Source organism: Acomys minous, assembly GCF_964271855.1.
Source record: "Acomys minous genome assembly, chromosome: 5".
In the NCBI taxonomy this organism is placed as follows: Eukaryota; Metazoa; Chordata; class Mammalia; order Rodentia; family Muridae; genus Acomys; species Acomys minous.
In genome coordinates this window covers 119,892,411-119,908,744 of record NC_140494.1, presented here as the reverse complement: position 1 = coordinate 119,908,744, position 16,334 = coordinate 119,892,411, and the positions used below count along the sequence as shown (strand labels likewise).

General features: G+C 43.8%; 1 protein-coding gene across 5 annotated transcripts in view; it reads left to right on the top strand.

Moving 5' to 3' along the window:
- Window positions 1-16,334, top strand: part of LRRC49 (leucine rich repeat containing 49) — a 95,828-nt gene that overhangs the window by 28,543 nt on the left and 50,951 nt on the right. For all 5 annotated transcript variants that reach the window (XM_084783841.1, XM_084783844.1, XM_084783842.1 and 2 more), the window contains one exon: window positions 2,368-2,429. In XM_084783841.1, coding sequence (XP_084639967.1) covers window positions 2,368-2,429 — 62 coding nt within the window. The remainder of the gene's footprint in view (window positions 1-2,367; window positions 2,430-16,334) is intronic.

Below are 16,334 nucleotides of genomic sequence, written 5' to 3'. Positions count from 1 at the left end.
ATTGAGGGTTTGGATTTTAATACCATAGCTCCCCTGAGTGCAGTAACACTTCTCTCTGTGGTCAGACTTCAGGTGATCTGTACCACTTGTCCCTGGAGCCCCCCAGGACCCCTGTGCGTGTGTGAGGGAGGCTGTGTGAGCTTGCCCTTGGCCCCTGCCATGCAGACATTACCAGGTTCTCTTTTTCTCCCTGCGTGGTGAGTCCTGCCAGCTGCATCTTACAGATGTCTCCTTGTTAGAAGGCTGTATCTTGTAGCTTCTAACAGGTCTTTTTATTAAAGAGATTCATGCCTAGATGATCAGTTGGTATGGCAAATATGTTTTCTTTTTATATGTTGTAACATTAGAAGGTTGCTATGAAAATACATGTTAAAATTTTTAGAAAAATTAAAAAACAGTCATCTTCTCATGATGTTAAATTTAGAACAACAGGGTAATTATTCTACTTTTTGAAGTTCTGGAAAGGGTAGCTTCAGAAGTGGCTATTGAGATGTATGTAAACTAAATTCAGAATTTTAGTTTTCACTTTGGTGTGTGTGACTATTTTATAACTATCAAGAAATGGCAGTTAATGGTTTTGAAAACTTGGTAGACTGCTAAAAACTGATTTCATAAAAGAAGATAAATCAGAGGAAGGGGAAGCTGGCTGTGCTCATACGGTGGGGAGGAGCTCCCCTCCGTCACAGACCTAAGAGAGGGGAATAGGGTGAAAGAGGGAGGGAGGGGGAATGGGAAGTTACAAGTGAGGAGATAACAACTGAGATATAATCTAAATAAATTATTTAAATAAAAAATTTTATAAAGAAAATAAATACAGAGCATTACAATTTTGTCAAAAATAATCCCTTAATATGTCCCTAAAAGTAATTTGAGTTTGTGCTTTAATTTCAAAACAAGTATGTCTTGAAAGGAGTGTGTATGCTCTGCCTGTGTTATGGGAGAGTCAGTGAGACTGCAGTCTCTCAAAAGATGCTCAGAGTCAAAGCAGATGAGTGCACAGCCTCCAGTCCCCAGCTGGGCGCCAGCCTTGCTTGTCCCAGGCAGGCCTCTGGCAGGACTGTGGGAGGAAGAGAGTAGAGTGAGGGTTTTCAGGTCAGCTCTGACTTTTGATTCTGGAGAGATAAGGAAGAAGCTATCATTTCCTGTAGGAAACAGGGTCCTGGACTGAAACCTACACTCCTCTCCTCTTTAGTTTTGGGAAAGCCAGAGAGAGGTGGCTTAAGAGATGATTCTAGAGGTTTGCCAACTTACACAGCCGGCCACTCACGAGGAGGGAGGGGATTGGTCTGCTGGCCTGTTTTCTACAGACTTATACCCTGACCATAGAAAGATCTAGAAACTGCCTCACCTTCGTGGATCGAGGTTTTCAGGGAGGCCTGAGAATGACAGTTACCGTAGAAGGAAGATGCTGTACTGGAAATGAAATAGTTTTTCATGGGCAGTGGCAGAGTGCTTGAAGTCCAGCCTCTGGGGCTGTGTGGCTACTGTGCCAGCCCACGTGCCCTCCACCCTGACAGCCCCTTGTACTGCACCTGCAGCCGCCTCAGCTGCTCTCTAGACTAAATTGGATTGCTCCGTTTCCTCAGCAGAGTCCATTTCTCTAGAATGTCAATCTTTTCAGAAGGTTTTTTGTTTGTTTGGTTTTGGTTTTTGGAGTTTGTTGCTGTTGTTGTTAGACCAAATGGAATTGAGTCTATTTATTTTGTGATTTTCTTCTAGTCATCTGAGCCTAAATCTTTCAGTATTGACTAAGGGCAACCGTTTGAAATAGCACAACTTTGAGTATACAGTCTAGCCATTCAGTCTGATAGGGAGCTGGCTTTGTAGTGCCCTTTACTGACACTATGATCAGCTTTTAGCTTGGGGGGTGGTTGTCCCTGTGTTGGGTCTTTATAACTGAGTGATCTATTTCCAACCCTTTGAGAATAGTGAGGCCAATTGCTTTGAAATCCGTACCATTGTTTGGAAAGCTTTTGACTGTCTCCTTTTGAAAAGTGACTTGGAACACGCCCTGATCACACAGCGTGTGCTACAGTAGCTGCTGAGGTAGCATCCTGGCACCCTTCCCAAAAGCACGCCGAAGGAGGCTAGCCGCAGCGCTCCCTGCTTTCTCCACGGCTCTTCACCTTGCTAGCGCTGGTGCAGCGTGTTCTGCGGATGTGCTGAAACCCTCCCACTTGCTCGCTCTGCAGCAGAAAAGAATGGATCTCCGAGTCCACTAGAAATGCTCGGTGGAGCAGGGCTGAGGGAGGGGGAAAGACGTGAACGGCTCCTAGCAGCTGAACAAGAAGGCATTTTAATACGGAATTTTTTTTCTTTCAACTGATAAATTTTTGCTTTCTGTTTTTTGTTTTTGTTTTTTTCTAGAGAGATGTGGATAATTTGCCCTGCCTCCAACGCCTCTTCCTCAGCTTCAACAATATATCTAGGTATGTGGGCACTCCCAACTCATTAATAGATAACTTGTCTGTGTGGGCTCTAGCGCTCGGAGATTGTCAATGCATGGAGAGTTTCACTGTCCTGAAAGATTTTACATTTGAAAATGGGAGGACCGCCCATGACAAAGTTCTTTGTTGGGAAAAGGAAGCGCTTGTGTTTTCTGTCTCTGTTGCTAAAGATGATGCAATTAGCCAAGCAAGCCTTTCTGTAGTTACGTTGGTGGGCTGCATGGAAGCCGTCAGTATGGATTTGCTGTCCTTTGTTTGACAGCCACAGCCTTAGTCAGTTGAATTAGTTTCTTTCATAAATTATCATCTGCCATTTGTACTGCCACCGAGCAGTTTTGATGAAGCAGGCTATATTTATCACCGAGCTGCATGGGAATTAGGCCGTGCCTGCCTTCAAAGTGAGCCTCTGCTTAGAGTGAATGTTGCTAAGAGAAGGGCATTTGAATACACAAATGCACGCATTTTACTTCCTGCCCTTACATCAAGATGTCTTGCCCAGTGTGAGTGTGGCAGGCTGCAGAACTGAAGCAGAGGCAGAGGCCTTCTTCTCAGCGCAGAAAGACCTCCCACTGCCCTACTGTCTTTTCTGTCTCCTTCCCTCTACTTGAAATTGACTGTATGACTTCCCCTCCACTCTTTGGTTTCTCTTCAAGGCTCTTCTCTGCACTTGCATTTGTGCAAGGATTAACCATTAAGTTTAAAGGCAGATCTATCTCTTCCTGGACTCTTGGGCTGAGCTTCTCAGGACAGAGCCGTGGAGCTCTCTGCATCTTTCTGCTCACATCCTTTCTCATCCCGGCTCATACCTAAGTTTAACCTCAACTTCCTAGCTTACATCTCCGAAAGAAAAGTTACCTCAAGATGGTGAGCGTTTTAGAGAGAGTATTTCAGAAGAAATGCCCTTCATTCCTTCTCCTTTTTCTCCTCATGAAAGTTTTCTGAAGGACTTCCTGTGTTCTCTCAGTCTACATCTTGTTCTAGCTGCCTTGCTGTCATGTGCATGAACATGTGTGTGTGTGTGTGTGTGTGTGTGTGTGTGTGTGTGTGTGTGTGTGTTTAAGGGGTGAGGCATGGCTCTTTTGTTGCCATTGGTTTTTCTTCAGAGGATTTTAACCTAAAGACTGCCAAAGCTCTAGAGAGAATGTTCAATGTTTAAGCTGCTGCCAACCCTTAGATGTCGCCAGTCCAGGGTGAACTCGGCGTCATTCTTGCTCCTGTGAGTAACTGAAGAGATATGTACTTGCTTATAAACTCAGTGTGTGTCTCCCAGGCCCCAGGGCCCCGGCTCTCCGAGCTTCTAAGCTTCTGCCTTATAAGGAGGCCTCTTGGTTGCTTATATACTGGAGATCTTTCTTTCAAAATCTGGAAGGGAGTTCACCCAGCCAGCAAAATAAAATTAATGGGATTTTTTTTTTCTTGGGAAAAAAAAGGTGCAATTTCCTAAGAAACTGGGAAATAGGTGAGGCAACATTTCAAGGCTTTTGCTTTGTGCTTTCTTTGTGCTTCTCCATAATCTGAGCTTTAGGGTTTTTTTTTTTTTTTTTAAATCATGTTTCTACCTGATCTGCTTAGGAGACAAAGTGGATTTTTTTCTCTGTATTGATGTCTATGGCCCAGAATCTTTTTTTTTTTTTAAATCATGAATGTGTTGGGTCTGGGGAAGAAAAACCTCTTGGAGAGCAAGCCTTGAAAACATTTGTGTAAACTTCACGTAAGCTTGAAGTGTGTCAGTCAGCTGTGCTATAGACCACTAGAGAGCACCTTTAACTCCAGCTTTGCTCTCTCTGGACTCTGTGTTGTGGGTAATGGAGCTGCCAGGCTTGACAGTCCTGTGTCCGGAGTAGCGGAGGTCGTGAAGAGAAGAAGCAACAAAGTGAAGGCACATTTTATAGAAGCTTCTAGTCCTCTCTGTGGAGATGCCAACCACACCTGGCAAATGATGATAATGTGTGGCTATTCTGAGGAGAAAACCCATTGACCTTTTCTGTTGTAGGACTTCCTGTTGTAGGACTTGGAATCTTAATGGTCCACTTGCTCAACTCTTAGATGCCTTGTGGAAATACAGGAACTTCCAAAATGAGATTTCACTATGGAATTCAGAGAACTACAGCAAAGGAAAACTAGGTCCTTATGTTAACTGGTGGGCTAATTGTGAGCAGTGAACGGCCCATATAGCTTTCCTGAAAATAGCAGAATGGTGCCCTGAGTTCTGTCAGTAAGCATGGGAAACACTGTTAGAGAATTGGCCCACGTATCCGTGTCACTTCTGTCAGTAGACAGTGCTTCTGTTAAGTGTCCCTCAGAGCGCTGGCTGTCTCACAGAGAAGGCACAGGTGGAGCTAGCGCACTGCAGCGCATGTGTTAGACTTGGTTAGATGGTCAGACAGCAGGAGAGCAGAGATAAAGGCCTGTCAGCTGCCGAGTGGCAAGTGGCACAGGGCTGCGCTCTAGATGAGTAGGCTTTAGGAAAGTGAGGGGTGCAGCCACCCTGCACTAACCCCGTGTGCTCACCTAGCCTGTGAGGTGCTGGGGGGGATCTGCCAAAGTCCGTTGCTCATGATCACCCCAAGAGAAACAGCCTGTGACAAAGCAGGAGGCCTGCTGTGTACACTTAGTCTCCACATGCGGTTGTTCTGTCCTTCAGCCCTTCTTCTAAGCTGCAGTTGGCTTTCCTTGTTGTTCCTGGACCTCATGTTCTTTGTTAATTGTCTAGTGCTGTGACACAATAGCATGACCAACATAACTTATTTTTTAAAAAGATTTATTTATTTATTTATTATGTATACAATGTTCTGTCTGCATGTACACTTGCAGGCCAGAAGAGGGCATCAGATTACATTATAGATGGTTGTGAGCCACCATGTGGTTGCTGGGAATTGAACTCAGGACCTTTGGAAGAGCAGGCGGTGCTCTTAACCTCTGAGCCATCTCTCCAGCCCCGACCAACATAACTTATAAAGAAGTGTTTGCATGGTTTATGGTTTCAGAGGGTTAGAGTCTATGATGGCAGAGGGAAGAGCAACTGAGAGCTCGCAGCTTGGTCCATGACAGATATAGAGAGAGCACTGCTTTGGATCACGTGAATCTTTTGAAACCTCAAAGCCTGCCTCTAGTGGTACACCTCCTCCAGCCATGCTGTACCTCCGAATCCATCCCAGATAGTGCCACCAACTGGGGACCAAGTATTCAAACAGAGGAGCCTCTGGGGGCCACCCTTGTTCAAACTACCAAGTACTCTGTGTCTGTTTTTGCTAGTAAGTTTTCCTTCTCTTTGTTTTTTGTTTTTGTTTTTGTTTTTTCCTCTTGAGACACAGTCTGTAACCCAGGATAGGAAGTGCGGGGCTATAAGATCTTTCTGTGGTAGTTTGAGTGAGAATGACTCATATATTTAAGTGCTTAGGGAGTGGTACTGGCAAGTGTGGCTTCGTTGGACTAGGCTTGTCCTTGTTGAGGGGACTATGTCACTAGGGATGGGATTTGGGATTTCAGAAGCTGAAGCCACGCCCACTGGCTCTCTTGCTGCCTTCCTCCTGCCTGCCAGTCCACTAATGTAGAACCCTGACACTTCTCTAACGCTGTGTCTGCACACATGCCACATGCTTCTTGCCGTGATGATAATGAACTAAACCTCTGAAGCCACATTAAATTAAATTAAGTTAAATGCTTTCTTTCATAAGAATTGCCATGGTCATGGTGTCTCTTCATAGCAATAGAAGTAAGAGAGTTTACTTCTACAACACGGACTAATTTCAAAGTCCCTGTGGATGCAGATGATAAATTCAGGAGGGAGGGAGCATATCTGCTCCGTACTTGGGCTTTCTTTAGGATGTGCACATACAGTAAGGACACATGTCTCCTGGGAGCGGAGGAGCCCTGCTGACCTTGGCCATCAGAACATGCTTAGAACCCTGACCTTCTTCTCTCTTTCCATGTTCAGCTTGAGCTCAGTTCAAGAATCAGCTCACTATGAAAGAAATAGTATATTCCTGCCAAACCCTGCTAGAATTGTCTGTGCAGCCTGCTAATAATTCCTTCTAACACTTGCTATCACTGTTCTAGGAAATCCTCTGATGCTCCAATGGTGACTTGCAGTGTAGAGCTGTATTTAAAATGTGTGAGTGTGGAGCTTTGAATAGCTATGGGCCTCACAGACTCATGTGTGTGAATGTGTGGCCCAGAGGGAGTGGCACTATTAGGAGGTGTGGCCTTGTTGGAGCAGGTGTGGCCTTCTTTTGCAGGAAGTGCGTCACTGTGGGCGTGGGCTTTGAGGTCTCATATGCTCAATCTAGGCCTAGTGTGGCATTCACTTTTACTGCCTGACAATCTGGATGGAGAACTAAACTTCTGAACTGGAAGCTGGCCCCAATTAAATATCTTCCTTTATAAGAGATGCTGTGGCCATGGTGTCTCTTCATAGCAATAGGAATCCTAAGTACAACAGGGAGATATGTCAATGTGGTTTTGCAGCCAATCTCAGGGGCTCTTTAGTCTTGCAAACCTGGAGCTCCATCCTCACTCACCGGGTCTCCACTAGTCCCTGTGCTCGGCCACTAGGGACCTCTGTTCTACTTTCTGTCTCTGAAGTTGATTGCGAGAGGGAGGCCCCTCACATGAAAAAAATCTTACAGTGTTTGTTTGTTTTTTAATGTGTAGCCCATTTTACTTAGCATAATACACTCAAGGTTATCTGTGTTGCTACATAGCAGAATTTCATTCCTATGTTTGAATACTCACGTATTCTTGACATAGTTTAGAAAACACCAGAAAAGGAACTTTCAGAATAGGTGGGGCTTACCTTCCCAGTCTCAGTTTTCCCCCCCACAGTACACACATCTTTTCCCATCTAGTCTCCGTAAAGACATCCTCTGCCTCTGCTCAGTCTTTGTGTCTACCCTTACCTTTGACAATCACCTTTCCATTTCTTCTCCCTATCAGAATAATTTGAGATTATCCTATACCTCTCAGATTAAATGATACCAAGAGCCACAAAATTTGGAGTTGCTTTTTGCAGATTCCAATTTGATAGCCTCCCCTATCCCCTATTCTGCACTTTTAAACCCAGTTGAAGAGTTCACAAGTAAAGCAAGTAATTATACCTGACTTGAAAGTATCACTGGTCTGTGCTTTGCAACCTCAAGTCAGAACATATCCAGGGATGCTGCAGCCAGCTTGGTTCTTCAGGACCAGTAAAATAAGACAGAGGAGAAAACACCGGAGTCCACCTTACACTGTAAGGGAAGTAGTGCTTCATGAAAACTTCCTACCTCCATTTGCCAGTGTGTGTGTGTGTGTGTTTATGTGTGTGTAAGAGAGAGAGAGAGAGAGACAGAAACAGAGAGACAGAGACAGAGAGTAACAGACAGACTTAATTCTAGAGAAATGTGAACTGGTAGTTTATATGGAAATATGGAGATTTCTCACTATTAGTTTGGGAACTGCTCTGGGGTCTTGATTAGGCTCTAAGAGCCTCCTGAGCTGGCTGTGTCATTGTTGAAACATGTGTGGTTTGCAATCTGGTTTTAAATTATCCCCCGCTAGACTGTAAACTGGACAGTGACTGAGGAGTAAGTGTGCACTGCCCATTATTTCATCTCCAGCACCTAGCATGCTTTTTGTACAAAGCTGATGAGTGTGTCAACAACCCCAAGCATGCTCTAACTCCTCAAGTGCGGAGGCTTACCTGGGTGCTCAAGGTCTTGCTCTGCAGTGCCCTTGGCCATGCTGTTTCTGGTCTTTTGGATTGTGTTTACTGCCTAGACCTTTGAGGTTTAAAGCTGCAAGCGATCACATTCTCATGGCACATGTTTCAGGCTTCTAGGTTGCTGTATTGATTTGCTGACAAGGCTGCCATCCTTATGTGATCTTTCAGATATGAGAAAAACCTACAGAAATGAAGGCTTTCAGATATGCAGTGGAACCTATCAATGATAGGGTCTGCTTTGAGTTATGGCTATTCAGGAACAATGGCCATGGGAATGTATTTAAATTTAAAGAAAAGGAAAAATATAATATTGCCTTCTACTGTTCTATGCACTGGAATTCCTGAGCCCCCTGGATGATGGAGCATTAATCCGCTAGGATGTACCTCCAAGGCCCCCTTTCCTTGTAAGATAATGATTTGGACTCACTTCCTCCATGTTTTAATGAAACTTTTTGGTCATTTTTTGTTGCCTTTTTAGAGTCTTGCCCTTACTCTGTAAACAGACTGAACTCAGAGCAGTCCCTGCTTCATCTTCCTAAATGCTGGAATCACATATGTAAGCCACCACACTGCATTTAATGTGTGTGCGTGTGGTGTGTGACATTCCTGTAGGTACCCTTAGGGGCCAGAAGAAGGCATTGATCCTCTGAAACTGGAGTTGAAAGGAGTTGTGCACTGCTGCATAATGTGGGTGCTGGGAACTGAACTTGGGTCTTTTGCAAGAGCATGTAGACTTCTTAACCGCTGACCCGTGTCTTTAGCCTCACTTTTTACAAACAATCATGGTGTTCTCAGCAGTGTATCTTTCCACATGTGTTTATTCATTACTGGGCATGTGCTACAGCACTCAGGTGGAGGTCGAGAACAACTTGCTGGATTAGTTCTCTCCTCCCACCACGTGGTCTTAGTGATTGAATTTAGGGTACCAGGCTTGGGGGCACCTGCAGATCCATTCCCAGGCCCTGACATTGGAATTTTTGTTTTGTTTTGCTTTTTTATTTTAGACATTGGAATTTTTAATCTAGGCTTCGATTTTGTTTTTGTTTTGTTTTGTTTTTTTTTCTAGACAGTATTTCTCTGTGTAGCCTTGGCTGTCCTGGACTCATTTTGTAGACCAGGCTGGCCATGAACTCACAGCGATCCACCTGTCTCTGCGTCCCTGAGTGCTGGGATTACAGGCATGCACCCCCAGCCCAGCTATTTTGGTTTTTGAGGACGCAGTGCTGTTACAGAGTCTAATGTAGCTGGGTGGTGGCGGCGCACGCCTGTAGGAGGCAGAGGCAGGTGGATTTCTGTGTGTTTGAGGCCAGCCTGGTCTACAGAGTTCTAGAACATCCATGGCTACACAGAGAAAACCAGTCTAAGAAAAAAAAAGTGTCTAATGTGGCAGGAGAGACAGCTTCCAACACTTTCTTCTAACCTCTGCAGGCATGCATGTGAGATACGCACACTTTTTAAAAAAGGAAAATCTCTAATGGTTTCTGTAAGGAATAACTATTAAATCTCTTCCCTCCTTATAGTGTGTGTGTGTGTGTGTGTGTGTGTGTGTGTGTGTGTGTGTGTGTGTATGTGTCTGTGTGTGTGTGTGTATGTGTGTGTGTGTGTGTGTGTGTGTGTGTATGTGTCTGTGTGTGTGTGTGTATGTGTGTGTGTGTGTGTGTGTGTGTGTGTGTGTGTATGTGTCTGTGTGTGTGTGTGTATGTGTGTGTGTGTGTGTGTGTGTGTGTGTGTGTATGTGTCTGTGTGTGTGTGTGTGTGTGTGTGTGTGTGTGTGTGTGTGTGTGTGTTGCTGGGGGCAGATGGAGCTCAGGACCTGTACATGCTAGGCAAGTACAAGACTTCCCCCCTGCTATGCAAACTAGCATCCCTGTCAGTCTCCAAGAACTTTGTGGTGTAACGTTGTCTGTAAATGTTTCTGTAGACAAATGAGCATTAGAAGTCAACTGCTTTGTGTGTCTTCTGCATCATTTGTACTTTGTACAATTATAATTTGGGTGAGGTTCTCTTTGACCTATTAACAGCATGTGCTTACACAGTGTCTTCTAATTCACTAAACTGTGTATGCAGTTGACTGCCAACAAAAGCGTCTAACGGATGAAGGTAGAGAATAGATGTTCATTCTTCGAGTTATCAGGGAGCCCTGAAAACTAGGCAATCTCAGCTGTAGCCATCTTGCTTGAATGGGCTGGTGAGAAGTTGAGAAATGTGGCTCTCCGTGTTTTCCTTACAGCAGCCCCTCCTGCCTGTGATTTTCCTTTCTAGTCTTAGCAACTATCAAAACTGATGTTTCTGAGGACAGTGTTTGTAAACCTTACAGTTTATTGAAGGGTCAGAGTTCATGAAGTAGGTACAGAAAAAAAGGAAAGAAAAAAAAAGAGAGAAATGAAAGTGAGTCTGTAAGTTAGTGGGAAATCTGGGGACCTCTACCAGGCTTGTTTATTCCCTTAAGTGGTCACCGAAGGAGAAAAGCACATCTAATGTACGGCGTTACTTTTCTTTTTTTTTTAGCCATTACTACATACCTTATTTTATTATCCTTTACTTCTGTGGTATCTTATCTGTAGCTATTTAAAATATTAATTCTGCAGGTAGGAAAGCACATAAAAATACTGCCCTGGGTTGTCGCAAGGCATTCTGAACTGAGGCGTGGCATTGTCTGTCCCTTCTCACCCACCTTATAAGTAAACACGTACGATTTTGAAGTTACAGTGAATTTTTCTAGCTCCTTTTATTGTAGTTATAAAGGTTCATTTTTCATGAGTTCAAATAAATTGAGGTGGTTTTTTTTTTCAAAAGAAGCCTGTTTAAACTAGAATTAAATGAAGGCCCTGGTTGCTGCCTGTTTCAACACCTTGTATCAGGCTGAATTCACACTTAGAAAACTGAGAGGTTGATAGCTATTCCTGGCAATGAATTAGCATAATTGTATATATTAGTTATTTAGAAAGAGGGTCTTGCTATGTAGCATTGGTTGGTCTTGAACTTACTGTATAACTGAACTGTTAAGTGTTTTAAAAGGAAGGTTGCTAATCCTTAAAATTACCTGTGATTAAATATTGGTAGGTTTTTTTTCTTGGTTCAGAAGCAAACAAGTATGACTAATTGAGACTAATATGAATTTATGATTTCTGTTTTAGTTTTCATAACAGGAAGAAATTAAAAGTATATTCAGAAACAAATTTAAGGTATAACTAGATTAAATGCACAGTTTAACTCCTAGGAACAGTCCTAAGTGGCTCACCTTCTCTAATAGTGTTTTGTAGATGCATTGTAGAAACACTGCCAAAGGCAAGATGTAGTCCTTAGCGTTCAAATGAAACCCTAGCTGCAGTGAGGTGGCCGCTTGATGCAAAGGCAAACAGACACGGGCAAAGATGGAAGTGACTGCACACACCAGTCAGCTAATCTGAGCAGACATTCCTGTCTACAATCAATTATGCCAGAACCCAAACGTGTCCTTTCAGTTACACAACTTTTAAGTGTGATCCACTGCAGGGAAATGTGTTTCTTTTTACAATCAAAACTCAAATCCAGATGGAAAGAGTTATTTTCATTCTTTGGGAATACAACCCAAATGAAGAAGTGGTTTTCTCCTTGCCTTCCTCTACACCCAGTCTCATAGAGTACAGGATGTCCAGTCAGTTCATGTTACTGTAGCATGTCACACCTGGCACAGATGGTGACAGTCATTATTCACTTTAATGAATGACTAAATAAAGTCAAATTGAATATGATGCTTTTCAATATTCATAAGTAACTTTGTAGAAATGTGTTTGACTGTTTTGCAGGCACATGTGTAAGTATTTTGCTGTGTGTTTCTGGTGCCCATAGAGGCCAGAAGAGGCATTTCATAGATCTTTTAATGGCCTCATTCAGCAAATTCTCTCTTGTAGCTGTCTCAGAATTCAGGCTCTCAATGCTTCTTGTGGCCACTGCCCAGAATGTAAATCTGTTCAAAAGTAAATAGGACACAGAAGCTAAGTTAGGATCGTGTTACATTCAGTTTGCTTTGTTGTTCACAACTGTTTCAAGATCTTCCAGACCAAGAATGCTTTAAGTTGTCAGTTGAATATTTTTTGAACTTTTGAAAAGATTCAAATTTCCTTCTTGGAGAAAACGGACAGCTTCTTTGTGGTAGCTCCTGAATCCTCTGTTACAAAAGGAAGCGAGCACCCTTAGTGTGTGCGAAGGTCCGACTTTATGGAGATGTGACTACGTACACTGTTGGAAGGCCGGCCTTACTGCTTCCGACTGCCATGTCCTCCTTGGTACTTTCTTCCCCCTTCTCAACATAGGTTTTCTATTTTATTGCTTATTTTCTGGTGTGGTAATTTTTAAGAATTGTGTTTTGGCCATTCCACAATGCCAAGAGCTTGGTGCGAGTGTGGGCTATGCTGCCTTGCTTAGAAGTACTGAGCTCCTGTTGGATAACGTGCTGGACTGTCAACGTTGATTTAGCTGAGACTCAAAATCTGAATGTTTAGAGTTGTTTTTTAATTGAGCAGGGCAGATTTAATGTAATACTTATTGTAGAACTAGATGATACATTTTAATATATATATATATTTGTGCTTTTCTTACATTAAACACAGGGGTTCTGGATCCCCAGGGCAGACAGTTGTTTAGCGGCATTTCTTCTCATGTTCTGTTTTGCCCCTTGGGGAAGCATGCCCCTTGCCATGATGATATCAGACTATTTAATCCCAAAATAATCTTCTATAAAACAGGAGAAATATAGAATCTAAGTGCTAAATAAGACATAGTATAGGGCCTGTGCCCTTTGAGAGAAAAAGAGAAAACACACATGAAAGTCGTTTACCTTGACTTCTGCCTGGAGATACTTTCCAGACTACAGGATGCACTCGGCACTGGATCCAAAGAGAGAACAGAGGTCTCACTAGTGAGATGAAACACGGAGCAGATTCTGGGTCTCCTGGGAGTGCTGAGACGTGAAGAGGAGACCCAGAAGCCTGCATGGGGGTCTCTGAGCCTGAGTATCAGGCTACATGCAAAACTGATGCTATGAACCCTAGCAAAATGTAACTGTTGAGGGCTGTGAGATCAAGAGCATCTACAGACCACCCGGAACTAGGTGACAAGGGCATTCTAGGGTGAAGAAATTTCACTGAACTCCCCGATTATGCCCTGCAGTACCCGTACCCCTCGAAGTCAGGCCTCAAGTACAGGAGGACCACAGAAGATGACTCTATGGTAGAGGCTTTAAAGGGGGATTAATCAGAGACCTTGAGAGTAATCTAGAAATGTATTTCCCAGAGCTATGTGTTTACGTTTCAAACAGAAATAAAAACAGGAGCCATTCGCTTAACTTGAAAGGCTAATTGGCTAAGAGACTTCTGCCTGCTCACCTCAGGATGTATTTATGTTAGGAAGATAAGGTTGGTTGGCCTCTCTCTCCTGTTTCTTTTTTTTTTTGTCTAGAGAGAAGGTACAGATGTGTAAACAGGTCCTTATGTAAATTCTGGGGCTAATAATTGGGGTCCTACCATGTGTTGAAATTCCTCCCTATACATGTGGGTGGCATAACTGTGTGTGTGTGAGAGAGAAAGAGATAGGGAGAGAGAGAGAGAGAGAGAGAGAGAGAGAGAGAGAGAGAGAGAGAGAGAGAGAGAGAGAGAGAGAGAGAGAGAGAGATCTATGCAAGTGCATGTACACACAGGGGGGCAGTGCACACAAAGACCATAATGGGGCATCAGGTCCTTAAGAGCTAGCATTTCAGGTGTTTGTGGGAAGCCTGGCTTGTTACCTGGGAGCTAAGATCAGAACTTTAATGCCCATAATTATGCAAAAAACACTCCTAACTGATCTAGCATCTCTCCAGTCCCCCAATCAGACAATATATCTTTTCAAGTAGAGTTTTGCTCACACCATTGCTGCCAGAGGAGTTGGAAGGTGGAAGCCATTTTTCTGGGAGGGGTGGAGATACAGCTCTGGTACCAGGGTTCAGAAACGACAAAGAGAACTAAGGGTTCTTCTGTGTGCAGTGGCCCCTCCAGTCTTTCCAGTGGGATATATCGCATTTGCCTCTTTGAGAAGATTTTCTTGAAAGAAGGTGTGTCTGCCGTCTTTCCACTGCTGTGACAAAATAGCTGAGAAATCAAAGGACAACAGCTTAGTTTGACTCACGGTTCTGGAGTTCTGGGGTCTTTTGGCCCAGTTGCTTTTAGGTTGCAGTAGCTCAGTATATCATGCAGGACATGCCTGGCAGCTTGCAAGGAGAGGGGAAGGTACAGACAAATGCGCTGGGGACACAATAAGCACTTTGCAGGCTCACTCCTAAGGACTTCCTTCTCTAAGCAGGCCCCACCTCCTCGAGTTTCCCCCACTCTTCCTGTAGTCTATTGAGCTGTGAGTGCAGGCTTGAGATCAGGACCCTTGTGACCCAGTCACCTCTCAAAGGCCGCTGAATACCATTGCCAGATCTTAACACAGCAGCTTTTTGGTAGCATCAAAGATCCCAACTTTACAAAGGCGGTGTGTGTGGTGTGGGAATCATTAGACAGCCGAGTTTCACTCTTGCGTGCATGTCCTCATTAGCATTAAGGATGCCTTTTATGTGGTACTGAACCCTGACCTGCCCAGGAAGGAAGAGAAGTGCCCAGCCCTGCAGAGCACTTGACTTAGTTAAAAGAGAAAGCATTGTTTTCTCCTCTAAAAACCCTTGCAGGCCAGCTGGTCTTAGAGGAGCATGCCTTTAATCCCAGCATAGGAGAGGCACAGGAAGGCGGATCTTTATGAGTTTGGGTCAGCTTGGTCTACATAGTGAGTTCCAGGCTAGCAAGGGCTATGTAGAAAGACTCTGTCTCAACAAAACAAAACAAACAAACAAAAGGACCTCTTCCTTGCATGCAAATAAAGGAGGTGAGGGAACTTCTGGATTCTTGCAGTGAAAGGAAATCTAACAGCTTTGTTTGCCCTGAGTGCAGGAAAAGCCATCCCAGTGACCTAAGTGTAAACTCCAAATATCTGAAAGGATAATTCAAAACTTGCAGCTAGTCTCTGGGCACTGTTTTAGTGTTTAAAAAAATACTTTTTATTTTGTAAAATTATATATATTTATGTTCAACTTCAAAATTAGATATATGCTGTCACAGTTAGCTTCAGTCATCAACCTCATACATGTGGGATGAGGGACTCTCAGCCGAGGTGTTACCTCCCTCGGGTTAGCCTGTGTGCATGTCTGTGGGCCATTTCCCTAATTGCTATTGATGTAGGAGGGGCGAACCCACTGTGCACTGTGCCATCCCTGAGCAGGTGGTGCTGAGCTGTGCCAAAATGCAAGCTCAGCAAGACAGTAGGCTGTGCGCCTCGGCTCCAGTTCCTTCCTCCAGGTTCCTGCCTTGAGTCCTGCTCTGACTTCCCTGGAGTATGAGTGGAAAAAACCCTTTCCTCCCAGATTGCTTTTGATAGTGATGTTTATCACAGCAACAGAAAGCAAAGTGGGACAGTTGTATACCTTGTGGAATGACCAGATCAATTTACACTTTTCAAACATATAATAATACGTTGTTATTAAACATAATCACTATGCAATATTCAGATCTCCTAAACTCGTTCCTTCTAGTAGAAGTGTAGTGGCCTCTGCCAAGACCCCTGCACTCGCCCTTCCCCTCCCTCAGCCTGCCCTAACTCCTGCTTACCTCCATTCTGTTTGAAGCTTCTATAAGGTCAGCTGTTTACATTTCACATGTAAGTGAGCTAAAAAAGATTTGTCCCTTTGTCTCTGGTTTATTTCTCTCAGTCCAGTGTCCTCCAGGTTTCTCTCTGTTGTAAAAAGGACAAGATTTCCTTCTGAGGTAGACTAGGACTGTGCTATGTGTGTATGTACATGTGTGTGTGTGTGTATATATATATATACCTCACATCTTTTTTCTTCATGTGTGTGTGCATGTTCACATTCATGTATGTGTAGGTGCTTACGTACATGCATGTAAGAGTGCACCTATGTACATATACATGTGGATGGCATAGGGCACCCTCAGATGTTGCTCATCAGGCTTTGTCAACTATACCACATTGCTTTTTTAAAAATTAATTAACTTATTTATTTACTTTACATCCAATCATAGCCCCTTCCCACTTCTCCTCCCAGGTCCACCCTCCCTCCCTCTTTCAAGTATCCACCCTGCCTTACCCCTCAGAAAAGAGGAGCCCCCTCCCCCCACTGA